At 43.9% G+C, this 21,878-nt stretch overlaps 1 protein-coding gene across 1 annotated transcript; it reads right to left on the reverse strand.

Moving 5' to 3' along the window:
• Positions 1 to 13,892: 13,892 nt before the first annotated feature.
• On the reverse strand, positions 13,893 to 20,718 carry slitrk3a (SLIT and NTRK-like family, member 3a). The gene is made up of 3 exons (XM_035153550.2): positions 19,940 to 20,718; positions 19,191 to 19,278; positions 13,893 to 17,737 (listed from the first exon to the last, which is right to left on the reverse strand). Exon 3 carries the CDS (start codon positions 17,677 to 17,679, stop codon positions 14,968 to 14,970), a length of 2,712 nt encoding a protein of 903 aa, XP_035009441.1. The 5' UTR covers positions 17,680 to 17,737; positions 19,191 to 19,278; positions 19,940 to 20,718; the 3' UTR covers positions 13,893 to 14,967.
• Between the last annotated feature and the right edge of the window lie 1,160 nt (positions 20,719 to 21,878).

Consider the following 21,878-nt stretch of genomic DNA (forward strand, 5'->3'; position numbering starts at 1 on the left):
CACAGACACAGTTAACATCCCATTTCAGTTCTTTGTGATCCTTTATACCCGTTACTCAGGTGCCGACAAAGGTGTGTGCATTTCATGACTGAGTGACTGCACAGGGAGTCTGTTTACAGTTCATTACCTTCACACCACCTAGTCCTTGACTACAGGTTTGACAATCATATCATGCTCACATACATGCAGATGTGCAGGCATGCAGAATAAAATGAGAACTGTGAGAGAGTACATTAGAACAAAAAATCCTGTAAAGGCTGTTTAACATACTGTACGTAAAAGCATTTTTATCTGTATGTATTAATAGTGTCTGATCTTCAAACTATGATAATATAGCTCTCTGAACTGACCTTGACAAAGAGAGCTATAGGTCAGAGGATCTGAGTAGTTATGTCATTTTTAGGTTTTCTTCTCATTAAGACAGAAATTCCAAGCGGAAAATATTTTTCCCTAAATTAAATGAATAAATAACCCTAACCCGTTTTTTCTCAAGAGCTTTTATTCCTAGCCACAATTTGTGTGTAGGTTCAGGTTGCTCATTGAGCCCCATAGTAGTCATAGCCAAAAATGCAAGCCAAGATACTATCAAAAGTTATTTTCATAACACGGAACTACTAATTTATTGTAATCTATGACTCTATAATAGTAAAAATGAAGGATAGACAATGTGATTATTTTCGTAAAATATTTGGTCCTGGTCCAATTCTTTGGTAGTGCGCATATGCACTCGCGCACAAGCAACGAAGAAAAGGGTTACGTGCCTCTTCAGCTCACCACCACTGACTTGAAAGAAGATTTATTGACTTGATGAAAAAAATGTATGGACGCAGTTTCTTTCCCAAATCAACCAAAACACTAGCTCGGCCCAGAGAAGAAAGTGCAAGCGCTCAATCAACTGACCCTTCTGAGAATACTGCTGCAGTTGCTAACGTTACTAGCACCAACAGGGAGACACCTGGAACCAAAGGCTCGGATGGTTTGATTTGTCCCAGCAATGACAAATAATGTCCTTGCGATGAAATAGAAAAACTACTGCTTCTCTTAGCTAGGGGCCATAGTCTCAACACTGCCCCCTATGTACACAAAGTATTTAGCCTAAGTTGCACTGCCACCTGTTGAACAGATCTCAACACCGGGTTAGGGTTGCATGGTTTACTGTCAAGTTGTGCGGTTTTTGCAAGTCTGGTTGCTATGGTAATTGTTGCAATATCCTGTCCCTCATTGGGCGATTGATGATATGATCCTGATTATTATTTTTCCTGTAAACGGAGCCTCTGTTGTTCCATAACAGTTCATATAGTTTTTTTGTGTGAACCCCAAACCTTAGAGTTCAAACTTGGCCTATGTTTCTATCTCAGTCAGTGATCTAACAGTTTATTTTATTCATCCCCTCTGCATGCAGCCGATAACCTGAAGCTTCTGGCCACAGCCTCGACCTCGGTGTCAGTCGCCTCCAACCACTTCAATGCCCGGGCTCTGTTTTGTAATGCATGCTTGAGCCTTTCTTCATCCAGAAAAGTGGATTATGTGTATGTGTACATGTTTGTCTTGAGACATCTGTCATCTCCTCTCTCATCGAGATGATCGATTTGCATATACTACACACACACTGATGATTTTCCTCCTGTGTGACAGCATGGGCTCAGACGTGATGGGCCACACATAAACTCATGAAATCAAATCTGGACTGTAGATGTCGAGGGTCACTCTGCGAAGTTAAACAGCCATTTCATCTTCGAAAATCAACGGGTTTAAACGTCCCTGGAGGAAATCAATAATTTTCTGCTCCAGGTTTCACACGCCACAGATCACTGCAGCGGAAATTTTCTTTAGAATCACATGTAAAATTGTGCACGGCTGATACCACAGCACTTACATCTCATGCATGGATTTATATGTGTCAAAGGGGTTAATTGTGTAAAGTAGGGAGCTTTAGGATTAAATTAAATGTGGAATACAATCCTTTAAAATAAGGCTCTATAATGTGATTAGGGTAACTAGCATTTAAATGGATGTAAAGGGGTATCAGATCAGGTTATGGTAGGGAAAAGGGCACTGCATATTATAATTGGGGATTTATATTGGCAATATAATAGCTATCTCTTAGCTTGACAAACTGTAAGAGAAAATGGGATTTATTTCTGGGAACAGAGAGAGTAAGTTTAATTTCGCAAAATGTCAAACTATTTGTTTGAATATGACCTTTTTGCAATCTTTCTTAGCCGAGGCCCCCATCATGTCTTCTCTGCTCGCATCAGCAAATCTCATGGTCGTGGTTTCTGCTCCCTTCAGCCTCGATATTCTACTGCTGCTCACACACACCCCTGTAAAACCGTGACACGATACAAAAAGAGGAAACGGGATGGGGTCAGAGTATCAACACATGATTTTAGAGATGCCAAGGAAGAGGGCATGGGGGCAGAAAACAAGGGACGGTGAAGGAGAGGATGAGGGGAGCCACCTTGCTCCGTCTTTCTTTCTCTGTCTCACACACACACACGCGCACACACACACACTTACTCACACATGCACACACACGGGTCTGTGCCGTGTCTTTCTGTCTCTCCGTGTCTTACATCAACCTGCCTGTCAACCCCGCCGACCCGAACGATCCATCAGCAGGCCGCTGCTCCAAGAGATGGAGGGACGGATAAGGGACAAGGGGTGAAGGAGAGAAAGAGGAAGAGTGCAAGCGAGAGACTCGGGTCAGAAAGAGGGACGCCACCTTCCGTGCTGCCTCCAAGACGCAACAAATCAATGGAGCGGCGGAGGGAAAGGTGGGGTTACTCTTTGCAACTGCAAGAGGCTCCATCTGTAACCGCTCCGTCTCCACCGTGTCTGCCCTCATTTCCTTCCGCAGTCAAGGGGACTGATGCTGGCAAAAAATGCTAAATGCCCCAATTAAATGAAGCAGCAATCGCTCTCTGTACAAATCCTCTGTGACGTCTTTTTCTTTTTTTTTCAACACAAAATAATTTGGTGTAATGACCAGCGGAAATTGTGATAAATTGCCCTGTGGGTGCCCGACCAAATGACTGCCTGAGACCGCACTGAGAGAAGGTACAGTAGGCCTATTACAGCCGTACCTTTTTTTTCCCTCCTCCTGTCCATCACCTGCCTCTCTCTCTCCCTTCACTGCTCCGTCATCCTCGAAAACCAAATTATTCGCAGAGCCCAGAAAATTACTCGGTCGAAGCAGTTAAGCGTGCTCGTACATCAGACTTTTAAAAATAGTTCCCACCCTTTTACCTCGCGGTCTCCTCTCCTCCTCTTGCCGCCCTCTCGCTCTTTAATCTGTTGTCCATGGTTTTAATTGTCTGCAGTGTATGTGCGCTTTATCTCCCATCCCCTCTCCTCTTCTCCTCTTCTCCTCACCTCACCCATCTCATCATTTGTCCCTCTTCTTCCACCCTGGTTTCTTATCACATCCTGCCCTCTCCTCTTTAGGCAAGATGGAGAGAAGGAGAGAGAGAGAGAGAGAGAAAAAAAAGAGAGACCAGGGTGGAAGAGGAGATAGTGGAGAGAAGAGTGACAGCAGCTTACGGGGAAGTGGGTACAGGCTTTTTCTCCTCCACTTTTTCTATCTCGCCATCCAACTTGCTCTCTCCTTCTTGCATGCTCTCTCTTTCCCTCGCTCTCAATCCCCCCCTTGCGCTCTCTCTCCCTCTCTCACACACACACACACACTCTTTTTGCAATCCGACTTGCTATCTCTCTCCCTTTCTCTCTTGAGCTCTTTCCCTTGAACTCCCTCCATCTTTCTCTCTCTAACTCACACTCGTGCAAAAACACTCATACACACACATTCACACTGCAGGGGTCTCTGTTCTTCTCAGCCTAGTTCTGTTTCCCCAAAGGTTCTTGGCTTCACTCATACACAGGCTATATATGCAGGCACACACACACACTCACACACGGACAGATACCTTAAAAGCTTGCCTGTCAACTTGTAAACGCTCACATAAACCTGCAGGGAAACAACAGGAATATACACTGAGCTGAATACATCTAAAAATACTTTATACGTTTAAAAGAGAAGCAGGCATGTATCACACCCAGGCTGATTTGCTTAAGCAGCACCCATACACCCGTGCACTGAGCTAAAGCAAACACGCTGCCTTTGTCCTGCCTGCGACTGTAAATCAGCATTCTGCCTGAATCGCAGCGCTGCATTATGGACTCTCTACACAACCCAAATGCTCTCTAGACATTGTTCAGAGACACAAACACACACACCCAACAGCAGCTCGTAGACCAAACAACTTCAGCGAAACCTTAAAATTACAAAAAACAAGCACTCAACATCAATGTTTCCCCTGTTGTTCAGACTGGTTTTACACCACCATAGGAATTATGCAAAAAGAAACTCGTGCTCCTCCTACGTTCACACTTGCAGGCAGAGCTCGGAGAATTCCAGACACGATAATAACTTTTTCCACAGCCAAATTAGCACCTCTGCAATTTTGGTTTTCTTTCTGCTTGTACGGATCTGTGCTTTGCATGGTATTATTTATTCATTTAATTTTTCTGGCAACAGTCATGGTCTTAGTTGTTGTGTTTTGGGCTTTGGAGAATAGAACGTGAATGAAATAATCATGCACCTTCAAAGACATAGTTAGGTTGGTATAGGTAGAAGGATAGAGAGAAGAAACTACGTCCTCCACTGTCCAGAAATGAATGTTAAGCTGCTACGCTGCCATCTTGGGCATTTGGAGCCAGAGTCTGTGCAGTAGCGATGGGGAGATGGAGCCGTGGTACGATGTGCCGTCGATACACGTGCTTAACCTATCGGGAATCAGTCTCAGCTTTTAATTACGATGTTTCACGCCAATTTAATGGCATCAAATAATTAATTAAAACCAAAGTTATCTGAAAAAATAACCACTTTTATGATCTGTATTACAGACAGCCACCAGGTGGCGATCAAGATGCCCGGGCCTCACTTTTTGGGATCAGCCATATTGTCTAACTTTATTTTTTAATTTTTTTAAACATAGGAGGATGGATAACATCCCTTGTATGTTTGGGGGTCTGCCGCACTATTTAAGATGCTAACCACCTTATACACAGTCTACGATAAAGATGGACAACATGGCAGCTCCTCAAACGTGAATCCCCCTGTCAAAATACGTGTTAAATATTCCTTTCCCAAAGATGGTTTCCATCATTTAAGGTCGGTCTTATTAACTCATGAATTAAACATGAATCTTTCAGGTAAGTTTGCTTATAATTAAATTGATTGATGCTAGAAAATGGGGTCAAATGCCATAATTGACAGCTGAGACCGACTCATGATTGGTCAAAAGCCTGCATCGGCGGGACCATGGTTTTACACCACGGTCACACCTGCGCAGACTCTAGCTCCAAGTAACGTCAAAAGCGCAAGATGGCAGCACCAGTAACCAGGATGATTTGGCTTAATTTGTACAAGGTTAAGGAAGTGGACACGTGTCGTCCATCTTTATATGCAGTCTTTGAGCTGAACACACATCATAGTCTGACACCATACGGTTGACTACATGACTTATTAAGCACGGTTTCCTTTATCCTTTTCTCATACATACATAGTAATTCCTCATCTCATAATTGTTTTACATAAATACTATCCAATTATCTAAAATTCGAGAAATGTATCATTTTTTTATGTGAACGATCGTGTTGTTTTTGTTGATTCAAAGCTCACCAGTTGCTACTATCTGTCAATAGATTGTAAAAGCATGACCATTTTTAATATAGCTCCCTCTCACTGTCTTTTATCAGATCCTGTGGACTCCAGAGGACCTGGAGTTCGGCCGAGTTGTAGAATATTACACAGCAAGCAGAAAAGTAGGGAATTAAAAGAGAAATCTCTCTCTCCTCTCATGCGTTGAGGTCTCAAATTTATTACCGCTGCTCCGCGGGTGAGTGCTGATCCTCTAAAAGCAGTCAAGCCTTAATTAAGCTAACTGTATTGTTGAGCTAACGCTAACAATGCAAGTGATCCCTGCTCATTAGGCAAAAAAATCTCCACAAATCTCTCCCTCTCTGCCGTGGTAGTAGTTACAGGGCACTCTCACTAGCACAACAACAGACCCACATCATTACACACACTCCACATGCACACACAGGCGTGCAGTCAAAGCCACACACACACACACACAGGGTATAAGTAGAAGCATATTACGCATCATTACGATCACTAACCAAGCAGAAAGGTTTGGCTAACATCAGGTCAGTGGGCGAACACCATGAGTGGCCACACACACACACACACACACACACACACACATCTACATAATGTATTTTTTTAAAGTAGCTTCCAAAGCCTTGTTGGACAGCCACAAATTAAAAAAACAGCCCTGTAGTCATGTTTTAAAGCAAAACTAACAACATATACTGCATAGATACTGTATTGTAATTAAAGCTCTGAGAGTGCATACCTCCTTCAAGGCTAATGCTGTCTCCCCACATCAGAGCAGTGTTTCCAATTAATTATCTGATTTGTTCCGCCAGAGTTTCATTATGAACCAAAACATTTTTAACACTTAAACTTAAAATATAGAAGATCTCTAACTTGGCGTTTTGGGTCAGCTTCTGCATTGGTATGGCTGTGTCCAGTGCTATTTGCTGCGTGCTCATCTGCCCGCTTGTGCTACTATCCATAACTGTGTTGCCGTCCACACAGATTGTGCATGTGCACCCATCGATTAAATAAATTCTGATTCACAGATCCACAGCAAAAAAGGGATTCTTTCCTGACCCAAACCTCCTTCCACTAAGTTTCATCGAAATTGGTTCCTGTAATTTTCATAAAGTCTTGCTAACAGACAAATAAAGTGAAAACAACCTCCTGTGGTTTTTTGATTTGTCATGCTACTAAATGCAACAAGATAAAAATACACATTTTTTATTATGAACAGCAAAGCTACAACACAAAATCTCAATGTTTGATCAATATCTCATGTGAAGAGAAAAGGGAATTTAGGATTGGACCTAAAATTCTAGGATAGTTTCTTTCCTGGAAAGAAAACACAAATTCAACTAAGAATAAACATGAATGAAACCTTGAGAAGAAAAATAAACAGAAATATTCATTGATGCTGTCGCCTGTGTTTTGCCATATGTCCTGAATCACTCCTCCCTCCCTCTTTCTCCACAGTCTCTCCACTTGTCCTCCCTTCGCGCTATTACTGTAGCTCGGGGCTAATGGAAGTCAGCAAGCTGATCGAACAGCCAGAGCCAGCAACACACGCTTATGCTCACACATGTCAGCACTCCTCTGTCTACAAATTCTGTTGTTTCTTCTGCAGCAGTGTGTGTGTGTGTGTGTGTGTGTGTGATTTATTTATATAAATAAGCGTGTGTAAATAGATTATTTACCCTGATCAGCCACAACATTAAAGACAATGTATTTTTTTAAACATTAATACTGATTTTAATGTTGTGGCTAATTTGTGTATACAGCTCAAGGTACAATATGACCCTACACCTCTCTTGCCATCATAAATTCAGCTTTGCATCATGTTGACCCAGCTAAAAATATGAATAAATCATTGCACATGCAAATGTACTTTACTTTAGACTGTGGTACATTTTTAAAGCATAAGTGTAGAATATTATGCACACACACACACACACACACTCCCACTTACAAAACTGTCCGAGTAGCCAAGGAGTAAGGAGAACTAGGATCAAGCGGAAAGAGAGAGCTAGCCCTCTCCTTTCACTGTCGCTTCCCCTTATTTCGCTCTCTCTTGCTTGTCTTTTCCTCACTCACCTCTGGTTCCCTCTCATTCGTTTCCATTCACAACTCCAGTGTCATCCAAATTCATAATGTCCTGGCACCGCAGCCTGCATTAATCGAATCAAGTTTTATCGGCACAAACTTAACACACGCTACGCTGCTTTCTTTCGTTTTTAAATCAGCAGCTAGATCTCGGTTTTACTGAAGACTTCTCCGTATCCCGAACATTCTTGAATCTGCAGTAGTAGCCCCCTGAAGGCTGCTTTTACCTAAGAAGCATCATGCACTTAAAACAACATCAGCTATATACCAGCCACCAGCAGGTGCCTTTGCCCACAAAGCCATTCATGATCTGAGTAGAGCAGTTGAATGTCAAACCACAACACACAGTTACAAAAGAGAAACCAGTCCTCTTTAAAATGATCTTAATTTCCTCTAAAATAAAATCTTATAGGATTCATCATTATTTTGGATGATAAAAGGGAACATTGCATTCAACGCTTCAGTAAATTAAAATGAACAAAATAAGGAAAGAACCTTAAACAGTCAGAATTCTTGATTTTCAACATGATATTCTGTGGTTTTATTTACCAGCAACAATTGCCTTTGAAACAAAGAGTAGCAGAGGTTCAAATACCTAAGAATCACCATACAAACACTGGAAGTTTGCTTGTTCTCTCCCTCCTCACACTCTTATTTCAACCACTTTGACCAATTCTCTCGGGTCGCTTGTACACGCGATGGAGGAGTTTCTAAAAAGCAATGCACCTGGCTAACACAAGCACGCGCACACACACACACGCATACGGCCTCATCCCTGGAGACTTGCTGCAAAAACAGCTGTACGATGTCAGCCGAAGCAAAGTACAGAAGAAGTGACTGAGCTAAAACTCGTGTCAGAGAATATGCAAACCCTACAGACAAGCGCCAAGGTCAGCAGGTCAACACTCGGCTGTTTGTGTGAGCACTATAAGAGATGCATGGATGGGCGGCGGAAGGGGTGGCGATAAGGACAGAATAATGAATTTAAAAGATGGAAGTTTAAAGAAAAGATGAAAAGCAATAAAATGAAGGCGATAAATATGGAAACCAGGAGTCAAGAAAGGATGCAGATGGTTGCGTCTGTGCAAACATTACTTCATTTGTAATAGTTGCATGAAAATTCACTGGAAGAAGAAGAAGAGTTTTTAGTTAATACTCTACAGACCATTCTGAAGCACAAAGTAAGCCCCACACTGCAGAACAAAGACAAAGACAGGCTATTCAGAACACCAGTCAGGGACACTATGCTCCATATTTTATTTTATGAAATTACGCCCCCCCCCTGTTCTCTCCCCCACCCTTCCTCTGCAATGAGTGATAACAACACAGATTGCTAATCTTTCTTACGCATACCGAAAGCTAAGGCTGTGTAGCACTCTGCTGAGCAGCACAAACGGCCGCAACTTCTCCCAAAGTTGCAGTATTTTTCAAGACAAGCGAGAGGGGGCCGCGTTCTCAGGGGACCCAGAATTCACTAGGCAAACAATACTGATGCAGAGCTTCACAGCGCAGGCGGCAGCAGAGGGGTTGAGAATCACCCCCACCCCCACAGTCTCAGTTGCTGGTTCTGCACCGGTTTTCCTCTCTACCCCTCCGCCTCCCTCTCTTTCTCTCTCTCTCTCTCTCACTCTCACATTCAACATACTGGGTCAGTTGAGCTTCTGCACTGCAGCACAGTTGAGTGATGTGTTAAAGGATTTTTTTTTCTCATGATTTCAGGACTAGGGAAGCTGTGTTGGACTGGTATCCTTTCTGCTCTCTAACTTCTTCCTGACTGTATAATATACCTTCTGCTTCGACAACATAGATGCGAATGTGTAGCCAATTCATCAAATGACAATCGATCCTCTGCCACTGACGTTCCCTATCAACTCAGCCCAGGAACATTGGTGCAGTAAGCAGTATAGCACAAGCAATAAGTATATAGCTGAAAAACTCTCCTTTCATGTAAGTACTCCTATTGCTTTGCGACGCCACAAACAAAACCACAAGTTAGTTGAGACATCAGCATAATCACAGAAAACCCAAATAGGCTCCTATACAAATACACACACACACACACAAAAGAGCCTCCCCCAGCATCTCCCGAATCTCCACCACAACACAAACACACATGCATGCACAGAAAGTAGAACGCACCTTTTTGTATGCAGCACCTGCGGCATACTGCAACTTCAGCACCCTGGTCAGAGGCAGATCAGCTTTTTCAGCAAAATGGAGATAATTCCCTGTTTCCCAAACAGAGAAAGCATAACGCACGAAGGCACACGTGCGCGCACACACGCACATGCATATAATGCAAAAATTTAAGTGGTAACAACCCCTCTTTCTGTCAATTCATCACGTGCTCTCTGTGCTTTGGACTCTTCATTTGGTTAATTGGACAATTACAGCTTCTTTCAGGGACAAAAGAGCAACAAAAAAAACAAGAAATCCCTCCTTTCTCTAAGTGGCACATCCTTCACAATCCTCCACCGACGATGTTCTCTGCCCCTTCCCAAAGCCACTTGTCTGCGCTCTGCCTCCCATCAATAGTTTCTCAAGCCGATCATTCATTATTTTTTTTCTATTTGCTATTCTGTCTCTTTCACCTTTATAAATCATGTCTGTGCTCATTAACACTCTGAAATACGCATCAACAAACACTGATTGAGCAGAGAAAAAAAAGCATTGAAAATGTGTCGCCACCACAATGGCTGTTGGTCTGTCACCTACTGCAGACACCTGAATTCACCTGCATACACACACAGGTTCACTGACAACTGACAACAAGCCCCTTTTACTATGCAGCGCAGGCACATGCCGGCCCAGCAGCAACCAGCGGCTCAGAAATACACCGAGCAACAATGCCAGAGGAAAGGAGGGAAATTTACAAACACAACACACACGCAACTGCATCCCTGGGGACCACCGACAAAGTGCAGCTGCAATCCACACAGTCTCATCCAGGTTCCCAGCGCCACTCCACACAAAAATATACCCACTTACATTTATTGACAGCAAATGGCTACAGTGAATTTTGAGCTAGTGCGAGAGCCATCAGAAGCTCTTCTAATAGGCTTATGGTATATCATATCTCTTGAAGGGGCCAATTTGAAACAGCTATGTCATGGTGAAGGTTTAAATCAGTCAATTCATATAGAATTATGCGTCATTACGTCTGTGCACTAATAACCGCGACGTACTGCATTACATTCTGCATTATGTTCTAATGAGACTTCTAGATAAACGCCCGGAGGAAAGTGTGCCAAAGCGTTCTCACATTTTAACTCCAACTACAAAGAGAGCAAAACTAATAACTTGAGAGGAAAAAAGACTTCAGATGTTACATAGCAATGGAAGTTATTATCAGTGTGTTATCGCCATTTATGCAGTTTGATCAGTGTATCTGTTCCAGTAAGCAATCCATCAACCACCATCAATCCAGCACAAGATATAGCATGATAATAAGGTCTGGGAGATGTGTGACGCAGCTCATTGAAACATGTGAGTTTCATTCAGATATTAAACGTATGAAAGGGTGAGGACACAGGTGAAAGCAAGCCATTTCGTTTCCGTAGAAGTAAGAGGATTTAAAATGGAGATAAAACCTGCAAAAAAAGTGCAAAGGCGATCAACACCTGCAAGGGATCTGCCCTTGAACCTATTTTGTTTGAAGTTGACTTGGAAAGCTGAACTGAGTTACGTGTCAGCAGTGATGTAACACCGGCCAAATCCCAGTGAAAGAATAGATTCATGTCGGGATGCAAACTCAGCATCAGCCCAGCGAGAAGGGCACACAGCAAGGAGACAATAGGAGGAGGAAAAAAATATATAAACTAACAACATTTTTAGAGACAGAGAAAGCCAAAGACAGAAAGAAAGAAAGATGCACACGGAATTCACCATGCTGAAGTCTCAACAGTGCGCAAAGCTCATGAGGGATGTTGACGGAAAGGTTAACTCCTCGGCGAAATTCAAAAATCACCGGCATAATGGGGTCGCATTCAAACAAGCAGTGCATGTTTACATTTCATATCACAAAAGAAACATTCAGCGAAAAAAACCTTCCATCCCTTCGGTTGCCTTTGTCCAACATTTCACCAAAGTAGGAAATCACTTGGAGATATTAGTGCGGGATAACAAGAGGATTTATTGGGATAAAACCACTCAGCATGATATAATGGGACAAAACCCAGCACTCATTTGTGAAATATTATGTTGACGGAGAGGGGGTAAAGGATTGAAGGTTGCCAAGATACGGGACTATAGCAAAATCATCAATGATCCCAAAACTTTATTTTATTTATTCATTTGGGGAGTTTGGGGGGATGATGAGGGTTGGGGTTAACAGAGTAATGCATTATGTTTTTAATCAAAGTGAGTGCATACACTGAAAATGCTGACCATGTTGTTATGTGTGTACGTGTTTTGTGTGTGTGTGTGTGTGTGTGTGTGTGTGTGTAAAGTGATAAGTGGGGAAAAAAGAAGCATTGAAATGAAGTGGGGCAGCAGAACATGGGGGTTGGGGTACAGCATTGGGAAAAGATTCTGCGAGTTGAAAACAAACGAGCCTTGACTTAATGCTGCCGTGCTTACAAAGGCTTTATGTGAAGGTGAACTCGACTCATTTGAGCAACAATAATTGTGAGAAAATAAAACCATGAATACAACACAAGGTAAAAATATTCCATATTTCAAACGTATAGACTGGATCGTTGATGAATCTGTACTGGAAAGGACTAGACTAAGGATCTTCCCAGTGAACAGGGAAGTATGTGGTTTGCTACATATCTTCCAGTCATAGTAAGCTGACACATGTGAAAAACTAGAACACCCAAATTCAAAAGAGGATCACCACCAATCAAAGCAAATTGCATATTGTTCCCATTTTTAAAACAACACAGAAAAGCACCCTCCTTTTAATAGAGAATCGCAGTTTTATAGACATCACATCATATTTTGTCACCTTAGTAAAGAGAAAAGGAAAGAGCACTATGATGATGATGTAATACCATGTTTTCTCACCAGCTGCTTCAATCTTTAAGGGTCCCAAAACGGAATCGGGCTGGGATAGGGAAATATCAAAAGAGCCACAGCAAAAAGATCAGCAACGATGGCTGCTGTGGAGGGAGACGGTTGATGATGAATCTACCACTAGGAATATCAATGCACAAAATCAGTCAGTAATTAACAAGCCTCAACGAAAATAAGAAATATCAATATATGAGAGCACTGCTTAGTTTAGGTTGTTTTAAATAAAGTTTCAATTGGTGATACAGCTCGAAAAACCTGCTTTATTCTGCTATTTTTCTTTTTAAATAAGTGGTTGAAAAAACGTTAGGGAAAAGAATGACCATGAAACAGATGAAACTGCACCAAAATGAATAAAATCATCTTATCCCACATGTAGGTTTTTATATATAGGTATTTTGACAGTGTTTCATTCTAAATGTGAGACTCGATGACCTCTAAGAATAAACAAATTGTGCATTACATTGTACCTGCATCCAAAAATGAATCTGAACGCCTGTTTATCGCCCCCCAGTGGAGTGAACCCACACTGCCACTTCAAGGGGGGGAGTCAGAAATTAGATGCGCAAATTCCAAGAGCTACTTCCAATCACGTTTTCACTCGCCCCCTCAATTACTGTTTATTAGCCTAAATCAGTAGTACCCGTTTAGGTAATGAAAATCGCAGCACGCCTCACTGATTTGGTATATCCTCTCTTCTCATCCACTTCAACACCAGCCGCATTCATTCGGCTTGTTCTGGCATTGCGTTTTCTTTATCTTTTACCTTTTAGATTACATCCCACTGGAATCAACAATGCAGTGGCAGGTAAAAAAAAAGACATGGCACAGCATGATATCCAGCAGGTGCCGATTAGAGGAAAAACTACAAATGGAAATAAAAAATTTCCGGGAAAAAAAATAACACTTTGTCCGCCCTTTCCTTCCCGTACTGTTTAATTTGGTTCTAATCTGAAAATAATAATGAACAGTTTAAATGTTATTGCCCTCCACTACATTCCTGTCTCGCACTCTATTGGTTCAGCAGCTATTCCTCCATTCCTCCTCAGTATTATCTCATGATGGTTCAGCAGCGCTCCACAAACAGGTTCCCGTGGCATCAACCCTTTCATCATTTCATTGAAGAGTTTGTTTTTATTAAGAAGGCTATACCAGACGCATAATCACTATACATTGATTTAACATTACCTTTACAATTAAATTCTTCACTGAAATTACAGAATAAATATATGCACATTTTTCTTCAAATCTTTGTGAGAGAGAAAACATTAAAAGTGCCTCCTACAAAGCCGTTAGTGGGTGATAATGGGGAATCCAGAAGCAATGAGAGGGGGGTCTTAACAAAGTGCATGGAAATATCCATAAAACCTTGAGCATTGTCTTATAATAATATTCACAAATGTTTTACCATCCGTGCGTCGGCGCGTCCTTGTTACGAGAAGCACCCTGATATAGACAGAAGTCCTCATTAATAGTAATAACATATTAATAAGATATAAAAATTAAATAGAACACTGAACAGTAAATGTGTTGCAGTATCTCAGTTCATAATGTGATGTGATAGTTCTGAATAAATCCCCCCTCGCTTCCTGAAGTGAAGCGAGTGCATGCAGCAAACTGCAGTTCATTTTAACATAGGTATTCTTATTTTTTTTTTTTTTCTCTCTTTCAATCATTTCCTGCAAACTTCATGTGCATGGCCTCCGGGTGTTTGTACATCCTAGTCAGGGGTAAAAGAGGCAGAAAGAAAACCCCCAAATCAGGGAGACGTCCAGCTCCCGTGTGTCTTCCACATCATGGTAACTCCATAAAAAGGGGTTTTAGTAACAGATGTATTTTAGGATGTTTTGTATGTTTTGTTCCCCGGGCCCCTCTCGTTCTTCTCTTGTTCTCTCTTGGGCATAAAGAGATATTTATATATATATAGATATATATATATGTATATATTATAAAAATAACGGCTGTTGACATTGCTGGCTACTCTGAAAAAAAGGCACTTCATTGAGATATCTGAGAATGGCCTCTCCTCCAAAGTGATTTCGGGGGAAATGTTGTTGTAACTGTAGTATAATATTTAATTTTATATCATGCTGCTTTTTCATGTTTGTTTTTCAGTATTGGTTTTGGGTGATTTAGGTGGCAAAGTGAATGTTTGAATTCATAAATTGAATTTTTTTCTCCATGGGATGTTAAAATCGGTACGATTTTTCCAAGACTTCGAGGTAATCCGGCTTGGTTTGAAGTTTGGCCCTTAACTCGAGGTAATCGCTTTGGGACGGGTCGGGGTAGCAGCCTTTCCCCGCCGTGAAAAGCAATGTCTCCTTCAGCCGTGCATCCTGCTGCAAATCAGGGTACTGCATGCCTGGTGGGTGCGCATGCGCCACGTGCATGTCCTTTAATTTTGGTACTGTCCCATACAAACAGTCTACAAAGCCCACTGTCGGCGTGGGCCTCTGACTGTCAATCACTGTAGGGCAGAGCCCTCCATTCTCGTGAAATCCTGCCATGTCAGCCGTGGAGTGGTTGACTGTGACGATGGTGTTGAGTTGAGAGTTGGAGACGGCCAGGGTCCACTCTCTCTCTTTCTCTAACAAGGTTCTGTAGTTACTGTTGCAACTGCTGCCATTGTCTTTTTTCTCTGAAAAGTGTGCTCTGTCCTCCTCTGTTATCTCCCCCTCTCTAGGCTTGTAGATGGGGTTGTTACACATCTGAGTCACCGGGTGGGGGATGTAATCATAAACGTGACCATGGGCATGTGCATGACTACTGTGAGTGTGTGTATGAATACTGGGTGTCGGTTTCTCTGGTGTGCCTGTGTTACAGGCACTACTCTGCCTCGGTGGATCCTCAAAAATCCTGCACTGCATCTGTAGCCCTGTCAGATCTACTTCAGAACGTTTCCGGAAGGGCAGCTTCTTCCTGCGACGGAGAACAAAAGCAAAAAGCCCCGCAGCCACAAACACGGCAGATATGAAGAGGATGAGTAGGCTGAGGATGAGAACAGACAGTGGAACAGCTCCTCTTCCACCTGCCTCCCCCATTTCCGAGCTGCCTGTGGTGAGGTCATCCCCACCAGGCAGGGCTGGCGAAGGCCCTGAAGAATATTTAAGCTCAGGACAGATGACCTCGACCTCCAGTGATCGCAGGTCCTTGCCAAAAGCAAACTCAGGTGTCTTGCAAATGACATCCCCGACTACAATTACAGAGGAGAGCTTTTCCACCCACTGTTTGAGGGGGATGATATCGCAGGAGCAGTCCCATGGGTTCTGATGGAGATCAATCTGGACAATGGATGTCAGATGCTCCAGAACGCGCACAGGCAGGGAAAGGAAGTAGTTTTTGCGGAGGTTGAGGCGTGCAAGGTTGGTGCCAGCAAAGGCGTCATTGGGGAGGGAGCGTAGCAGATTGTCATTCAGGAAAACCAGCTGGAGATTCGGTATTAGGGAGAAGGAATTAGGTTGTATCTCACGTATGACATTATACTCAAAGTAAAGATACCTGAGCAGCTGAAGCCCCCGAAACATCCCAGGAGTGAGCTTCTCAATGTCATTCCCATTCAAATATAGACTTTTTAAGTTTGGCAGGTTAATAAATGCCCCCTCTTGGACATAGGATATGCGATTATTCCCTAAATGCAGTAAATCCAAACTGGAGAAATTCCAGAAATCGGAACGGTAGATTTTCTGTATTAGGTTCCCACTGAGATACAATTTCTTGGCATTTAGGGGCCGTGGCAGGAGCTCAGAGATGTTGTGAAAGCCTTTTTCCTTACAGTTCACCGTTAGCCCCAGGTCGTTGATGTGGAGGTTGCAGATACATCCAGCTGGACAAATTATGGGGATGGGAGGCCTTGTTTGGTAGCCAGCAATAGGGGGTTGATTGATGCCTGGGTATATGCTGTGAGGGGTTGGAGGGTTCTTTGTGGGCCGAGGTCGTTTGGTTGGCTTGAGAACTCGTTCCTTATATTCCACAGAAGATGCTGTGTTGTGAAAAGAGGAGAGCATGGAGGACGGTTTAGTAGGCCATGTGTTCTCATTGCTAAACGGGACCCGGGGAATTCCCAGCTTGGCCTCAATCTCTGCATCAGAGAGCAGAGGACAGAGCTCACTGCGCTTGATTTCCCGTAAGTCTTTCCCATGTAAGTGGAATGGGAACTCGCACGTAATCTCACCCACCAGAGCTGTGTAAGGGATTCTCTCCAGCCACGTCTTCAACTGGACAATCTCACACACACAGTTCCAGGGGTTCTCCTCCAGCTGAATTTCCATTAAGCTCCTCCCAACATACTCCAGTGTGCCCTTGTACGGCAATGTCTTTAGTCTGTTTCCTCTTAGGTCCAGATGTGTGAGTGATACGGACCGGAAAAGATAGTTTGGGAGCACGGGGATGTGATTGTCATTTAATATCAGCACTCTCAACTTGTGAAGGTGCCGGAACGCACCACTTTCAATCCTTTTGATAACGTTGTAGTCCGCCTGGAGATATTCTAAACTCTCCAATCCCAGAAAAGTGTCATTCCGGAAAACCTCTAGTTTGTTTTCATGTAGGAACAGCCGCTTGAGTATTCCTAAGCCATTGAACGCTCCAGCATGGATATCTTGCAAAGCGTTATTACCCAGATTAATGGATATGGCATTGTTGAGATGGAGGAAGCTGTTAAAGTAAAGCTTCCTCATGGAGTTTCTCTGCAGGTTGAGCTTGAAGGGCCGGCTCCATATCTGCGAGATTTGGCTGACATTTGTAAATCCTTTACTGTCACAGTGGACGTGGAAGATGCCTTCTTTGACTTCGCAGTAGCAGGGCTCGAAGCAGGGCTCGTCGATCTCTTCGGAGTCCTCTAGTAGTGGGATCGGGGTGGTCCATCCTAAGGCTATGGTGCTCAGCAAGGTAACCCACAGCATCCTCGCTGACACCAAGGGGATGAAGTCTTGGCTCCAGGGACGGAGCCACTTCACAGCACTGCAATAGAGCACAGAGCGAGAGAGAGAATGGAAAGGCGGGAGGAAATGGGGTTAGTGATTACGCACAGGTACAGGCACGCGCACACACACACTCCCTCACCAAGTCAAGTTTTAGGTAAGAGAGGTAGGTAGAGAGGAGAGGAGTGGTGCATTAGTTTCAGTTGAATGGATGAAAGCTTTGAAATGAATACCAATTAATAATAGAATGACATTGGAGAGTGCTTTAGATGTTGCAACGCTTCTGGGTATTTCAAACAAAATAGAAGCCCAGGACTCTTGGATGGGTAATATGATACCCGGCAACAGGAACAAATCTCTACACTCAGACATGTACCGTCACTACTGTAGGCTATAAAGGCGGAAGAACCATTTATTATACAGGAAATATACCAGTAATGCCCCAATACATTTCCTCAGAGATGCTTATCGCCATGAATAAACGTAGGCAACAGCAGGTGGATGAGGTTACTGGTGAGGAAACGCAGTCCCTGTCATGAATTGATCACGCAACAGAGACCCCAATCCCTCTTTCGGTAAGTGAGAGTCCAGCCTCTAGTAGAGGAGGGACATCGATGGTCTAAGGCAAGAGGAGGATGGGAAGGGAATAGGTGTCAGCTTGGTTACTATTACTGGGACGAAATGAGGACTGCTAAGGGACTTTCTAAGCATCCATCTCGCTAAAATGAATCTCAACATACTAGTCTATGAATGTTAGGAGCTGATGAATTAAATCAAAGCAACAGAATAGGTAAGGTTTGAGTTTAGCTGTGTGAAGATCTCAATAATAAGGAGTAAAACATGAGAAAAACGCAGTGGGCAAAGCTCAGTGATGAGGCTGCCTTTGAGTAGGTCCGGTCGTCCTAGATATCAAATGTTAAGAAGGGCCCACTTATTTTTACCCAGAGTAAAAATAATACAATCCTCTAAAATGTTGCTTTGGTTAAAAAATTAAAATTAAAAAAAAAGATGGTTGAAGATTCCGTTTCGTATTTCAACAGTGCATGGTGTTAAGTGGATACAAGACACACACAAGCTCAATATCTGTTCTGGTTGTTGCACACACACACACACACACACACACACACACATACACACAGAGCTGAAAATCCAGAGAATATGCGCTGGGACCGTGTATTGGAGCAGAGCCGCTGTCCATGGTGCTGAAAACGAAAACCCAGTGACAGGGAAAAATAGAAGGAGGGAAAATTGGAAATATTTTGTTATCCCCAAAAAAGACGTGACAGGAAAACGCACCAGGAAAAAGAAAAAAGATCCCTAGAGACGATCCGCTCGCTGCAAAATTCAGTGTTTTCACGTCCCTCTCGGTGCGTAATCCTCCAGGATTTATTGATTCCGCTCCCACGTTAGGGATCATAAAAAAGTAATAACATTTAATGCATTTAGTGTTATCTCGTGCCGTATCATACTTCCTTGGTTGTATATATACGTACTTAGTTTAGTGGGATTCCAACTTCACATCTCCTCCTGTGGTGTGTCCTGTGGTTGCCCGGTGCGTCCCGCTCACCGTCCGATGCCGGGCTGTGAGGAAGAGAAGGAGAGGTTGAGGGTGACTTATAGACAGAAACACACAGGGAGGGAACGGAGAGAGGGAGAGGTGGAAAGAGAAATGGAGAGAGTGCAGGGCACCGAGGAGAGGGAGAGATGCGCATGTGAATGAGCCTCGGATTCAAAACCGAAAACTGGGGGGGGGAGATTTCTCCACAGCTCTGCACTCACATGAATTAAAAGTGCTGCTCGTCGTCATTGGGATTCACAAAACGACCCATTAAAACACCTCACCTTGAATCTGTATTAAAGTAAGTTAGGATGATGGGTATCGAGCCCCTGATGGAACCGACGCGGTGGAGAATCCTGCTGAAATCTACCCTTAAAATAACCTCGCTGCCAACATAGCGCAGAGCGGAGCGGCTGTTGAAATACATGCCAAGCATAATGCAGCAGCCTTTCGTCGTGACATTGGCAGGAACGCGGTGGGTAAAAAAAAACAAAAAACGAGTATTGATCAGTCGACTGGAACCCTGCGGTCTGCTGTCCTCGATATGTGCAGAGAGCTTGTCGTCCTTTTTGGAAGTCCATGGCAATGCAGACACCAATAAACACACACACACACACACACACACACTTATGCATCCATCTGCATAAGATTTCCCATAAGACTCACTCACTGACAGCCACTCACCTCAGTCTCCTTCTGCAATTGGAAAGCATCGGGGGGAAAAGACCACTAGTTTGAATCTTGTTAGATCTCTCTCTTCTCTTGCTCGTTCTTTCTTTCTCTCTCTCCCTCCCTCCTTCCCTCTCTCTCTCCCTCCCTCTCCGAAGCAAAAAAAAAGAGGAGAGGGGAGAAATGAAGACGTGATAGGAATGCGATCTCCCCCCACTCTCGCTCTCGGATGAGCTCTGACTCTCTCCTCTTCTCTCTCGTCTCCTCGTTTTTTTTCCCTCTCTCTTTGCAGTTTGCTTAAAATGCAAGTCCTTGACTTCTGCCCGTCCGCTTCCTCTTCCTCCCCTCTCCTCCTCCTCCTTTTGCTTCTCCTTCTCCTGCGACTCTGCCGCCGCCTCCTCCCGGGCGAGCGCTCAGCAGCACTGTGGCCGGGTGAGAGTGTTCTCCTCTCGGCTTCAGGACCGCGTCTCTGTCCGGTGCAGTCTCTGGATCATATCGGCCGGTTGCAGTCAGCTGCTGATGTGTTTTTTTTTTTCTTCCCTCCTCTCTTTCTTCGGGTCCGTTTCCCTGGCGTGCGTCAGAGGAGTGAGGGACTGAGCTGGAGAGGTGGAGGTGGTGGTGGTGGTGGTGGCTGGGTGTGGGGAGGGCGAAGGGGTGAGAGCCGCAGAGGACAGAGATCTGGCAGAGAGAGAGAGAGAGAGAGAGAGAGGAGGGGGGAGGAAAAAAGAGTGATGGGGACGGTTGCAGCTATAGTTGTGGATGCTGTCGAGAAGAGGAGAGGAAGCGAAGTGAGGAGACGAGAGAGTGAGGAGCGCTCCGGCTTTCGCAGAGGGGGCGCGCGTCCGGGGGGGGGGGCAGGGGGGTAAATAAATAAATGGGGAGTCATGCAGGGAGCGCGCCTAGCGGGTGACACTTTTTCAAACCTGTGGATGACAGTCAGGACTCTCTCTCTCTCTCTCTCTCTCTCTCTCTCTCTCTCTCTCTCTCTCTCTCTCTATGATAATCCTTTTTTGTCTCTTATTTTTAGATTGAGGTCGGATCCAATAATGATACCCAATCTCTTTATTGTGCGTAAATTACGCACCAAGCAAAATGTGGAGTTGGCACCCCCCCACTCTTGCCAATAGAACCTCTCTCTCTGTCTTTCTGTGTCTCTGCCGGGGAGACGAAGAGGGTGGCCGCGACTATCTAAAGCAGAGAGAGAGAGAGAGAGAGAGAGAGAGAGAGAGAGGTGAATATATAGGAGCGCTTCATCTCTCCCTTCCTGTCTTCCCCCGCCTCGCCTCCAGCGGGCAACACAAGCCCGTGTTGTGATGAGCAGCGAGCCCATGCAGCCGGAGCTCACGGGCGGCTGAGAGACACCATCACGGTTTTTACTGCTCATGCAGCTCTTGCAAAGAGGGGGGCTGATTGCAGTGGAAAGTTGACACCTCCCCACAGTGTCTCTTGATTATAACGCACATAACCTGAAAGGTTGCCACTATGTGCCATCATTATCATGAAGCCAAGATATATATATATATATATATATATAGGCACCTGGAATAGCCTACATGTGTTAGCACATGTGCGGTTTGAATTCACAGTCAGAGCAAATGTATTAAGAGGATAGTAAAATGTGTGTTGTGGAAAGGAATAGCTGCATTAGGTTTCAGCCAAAACTAATTACAGGTAACTAAAATCCTGTTTAATCCTGTTTACATAGATTCATAAGTTTGGTGGCATACGGCTGGCCCTGAGTACTATTTTACAATTCAATTCCATATAGCGATAAATCACAACATGCATTTTCTTTACATAGTGAGGTTGAGACCCCCAACAGTTCCCACAAAAAGAAAACACTTTGGCGACTGTGGAGAGACAGAAAAACTCCCTCATACACAGGGAGAAATAGAACAAGAGTGTGGGTGGCCACTGGTTGGGGTTGGGTGGAAAAGAGGAATGGGAAGAGAGA

This window comes from Hippoglossus stenolepis, chromosome 4, assembly GCF_022539355.2.
Source record: "Hippoglossus stenolepis isolate QCI-W04-F060 chromosome 4, HSTE1.2, whole genome shotgun sequence".
NCBI classification, from domain to species: domain Eukaryota; kingdom Metazoa; phylum Chordata; class Actinopteri; order Pleuronectiformes; family Pleuronectidae; genus Hippoglossus; species Hippoglossus stenolepis.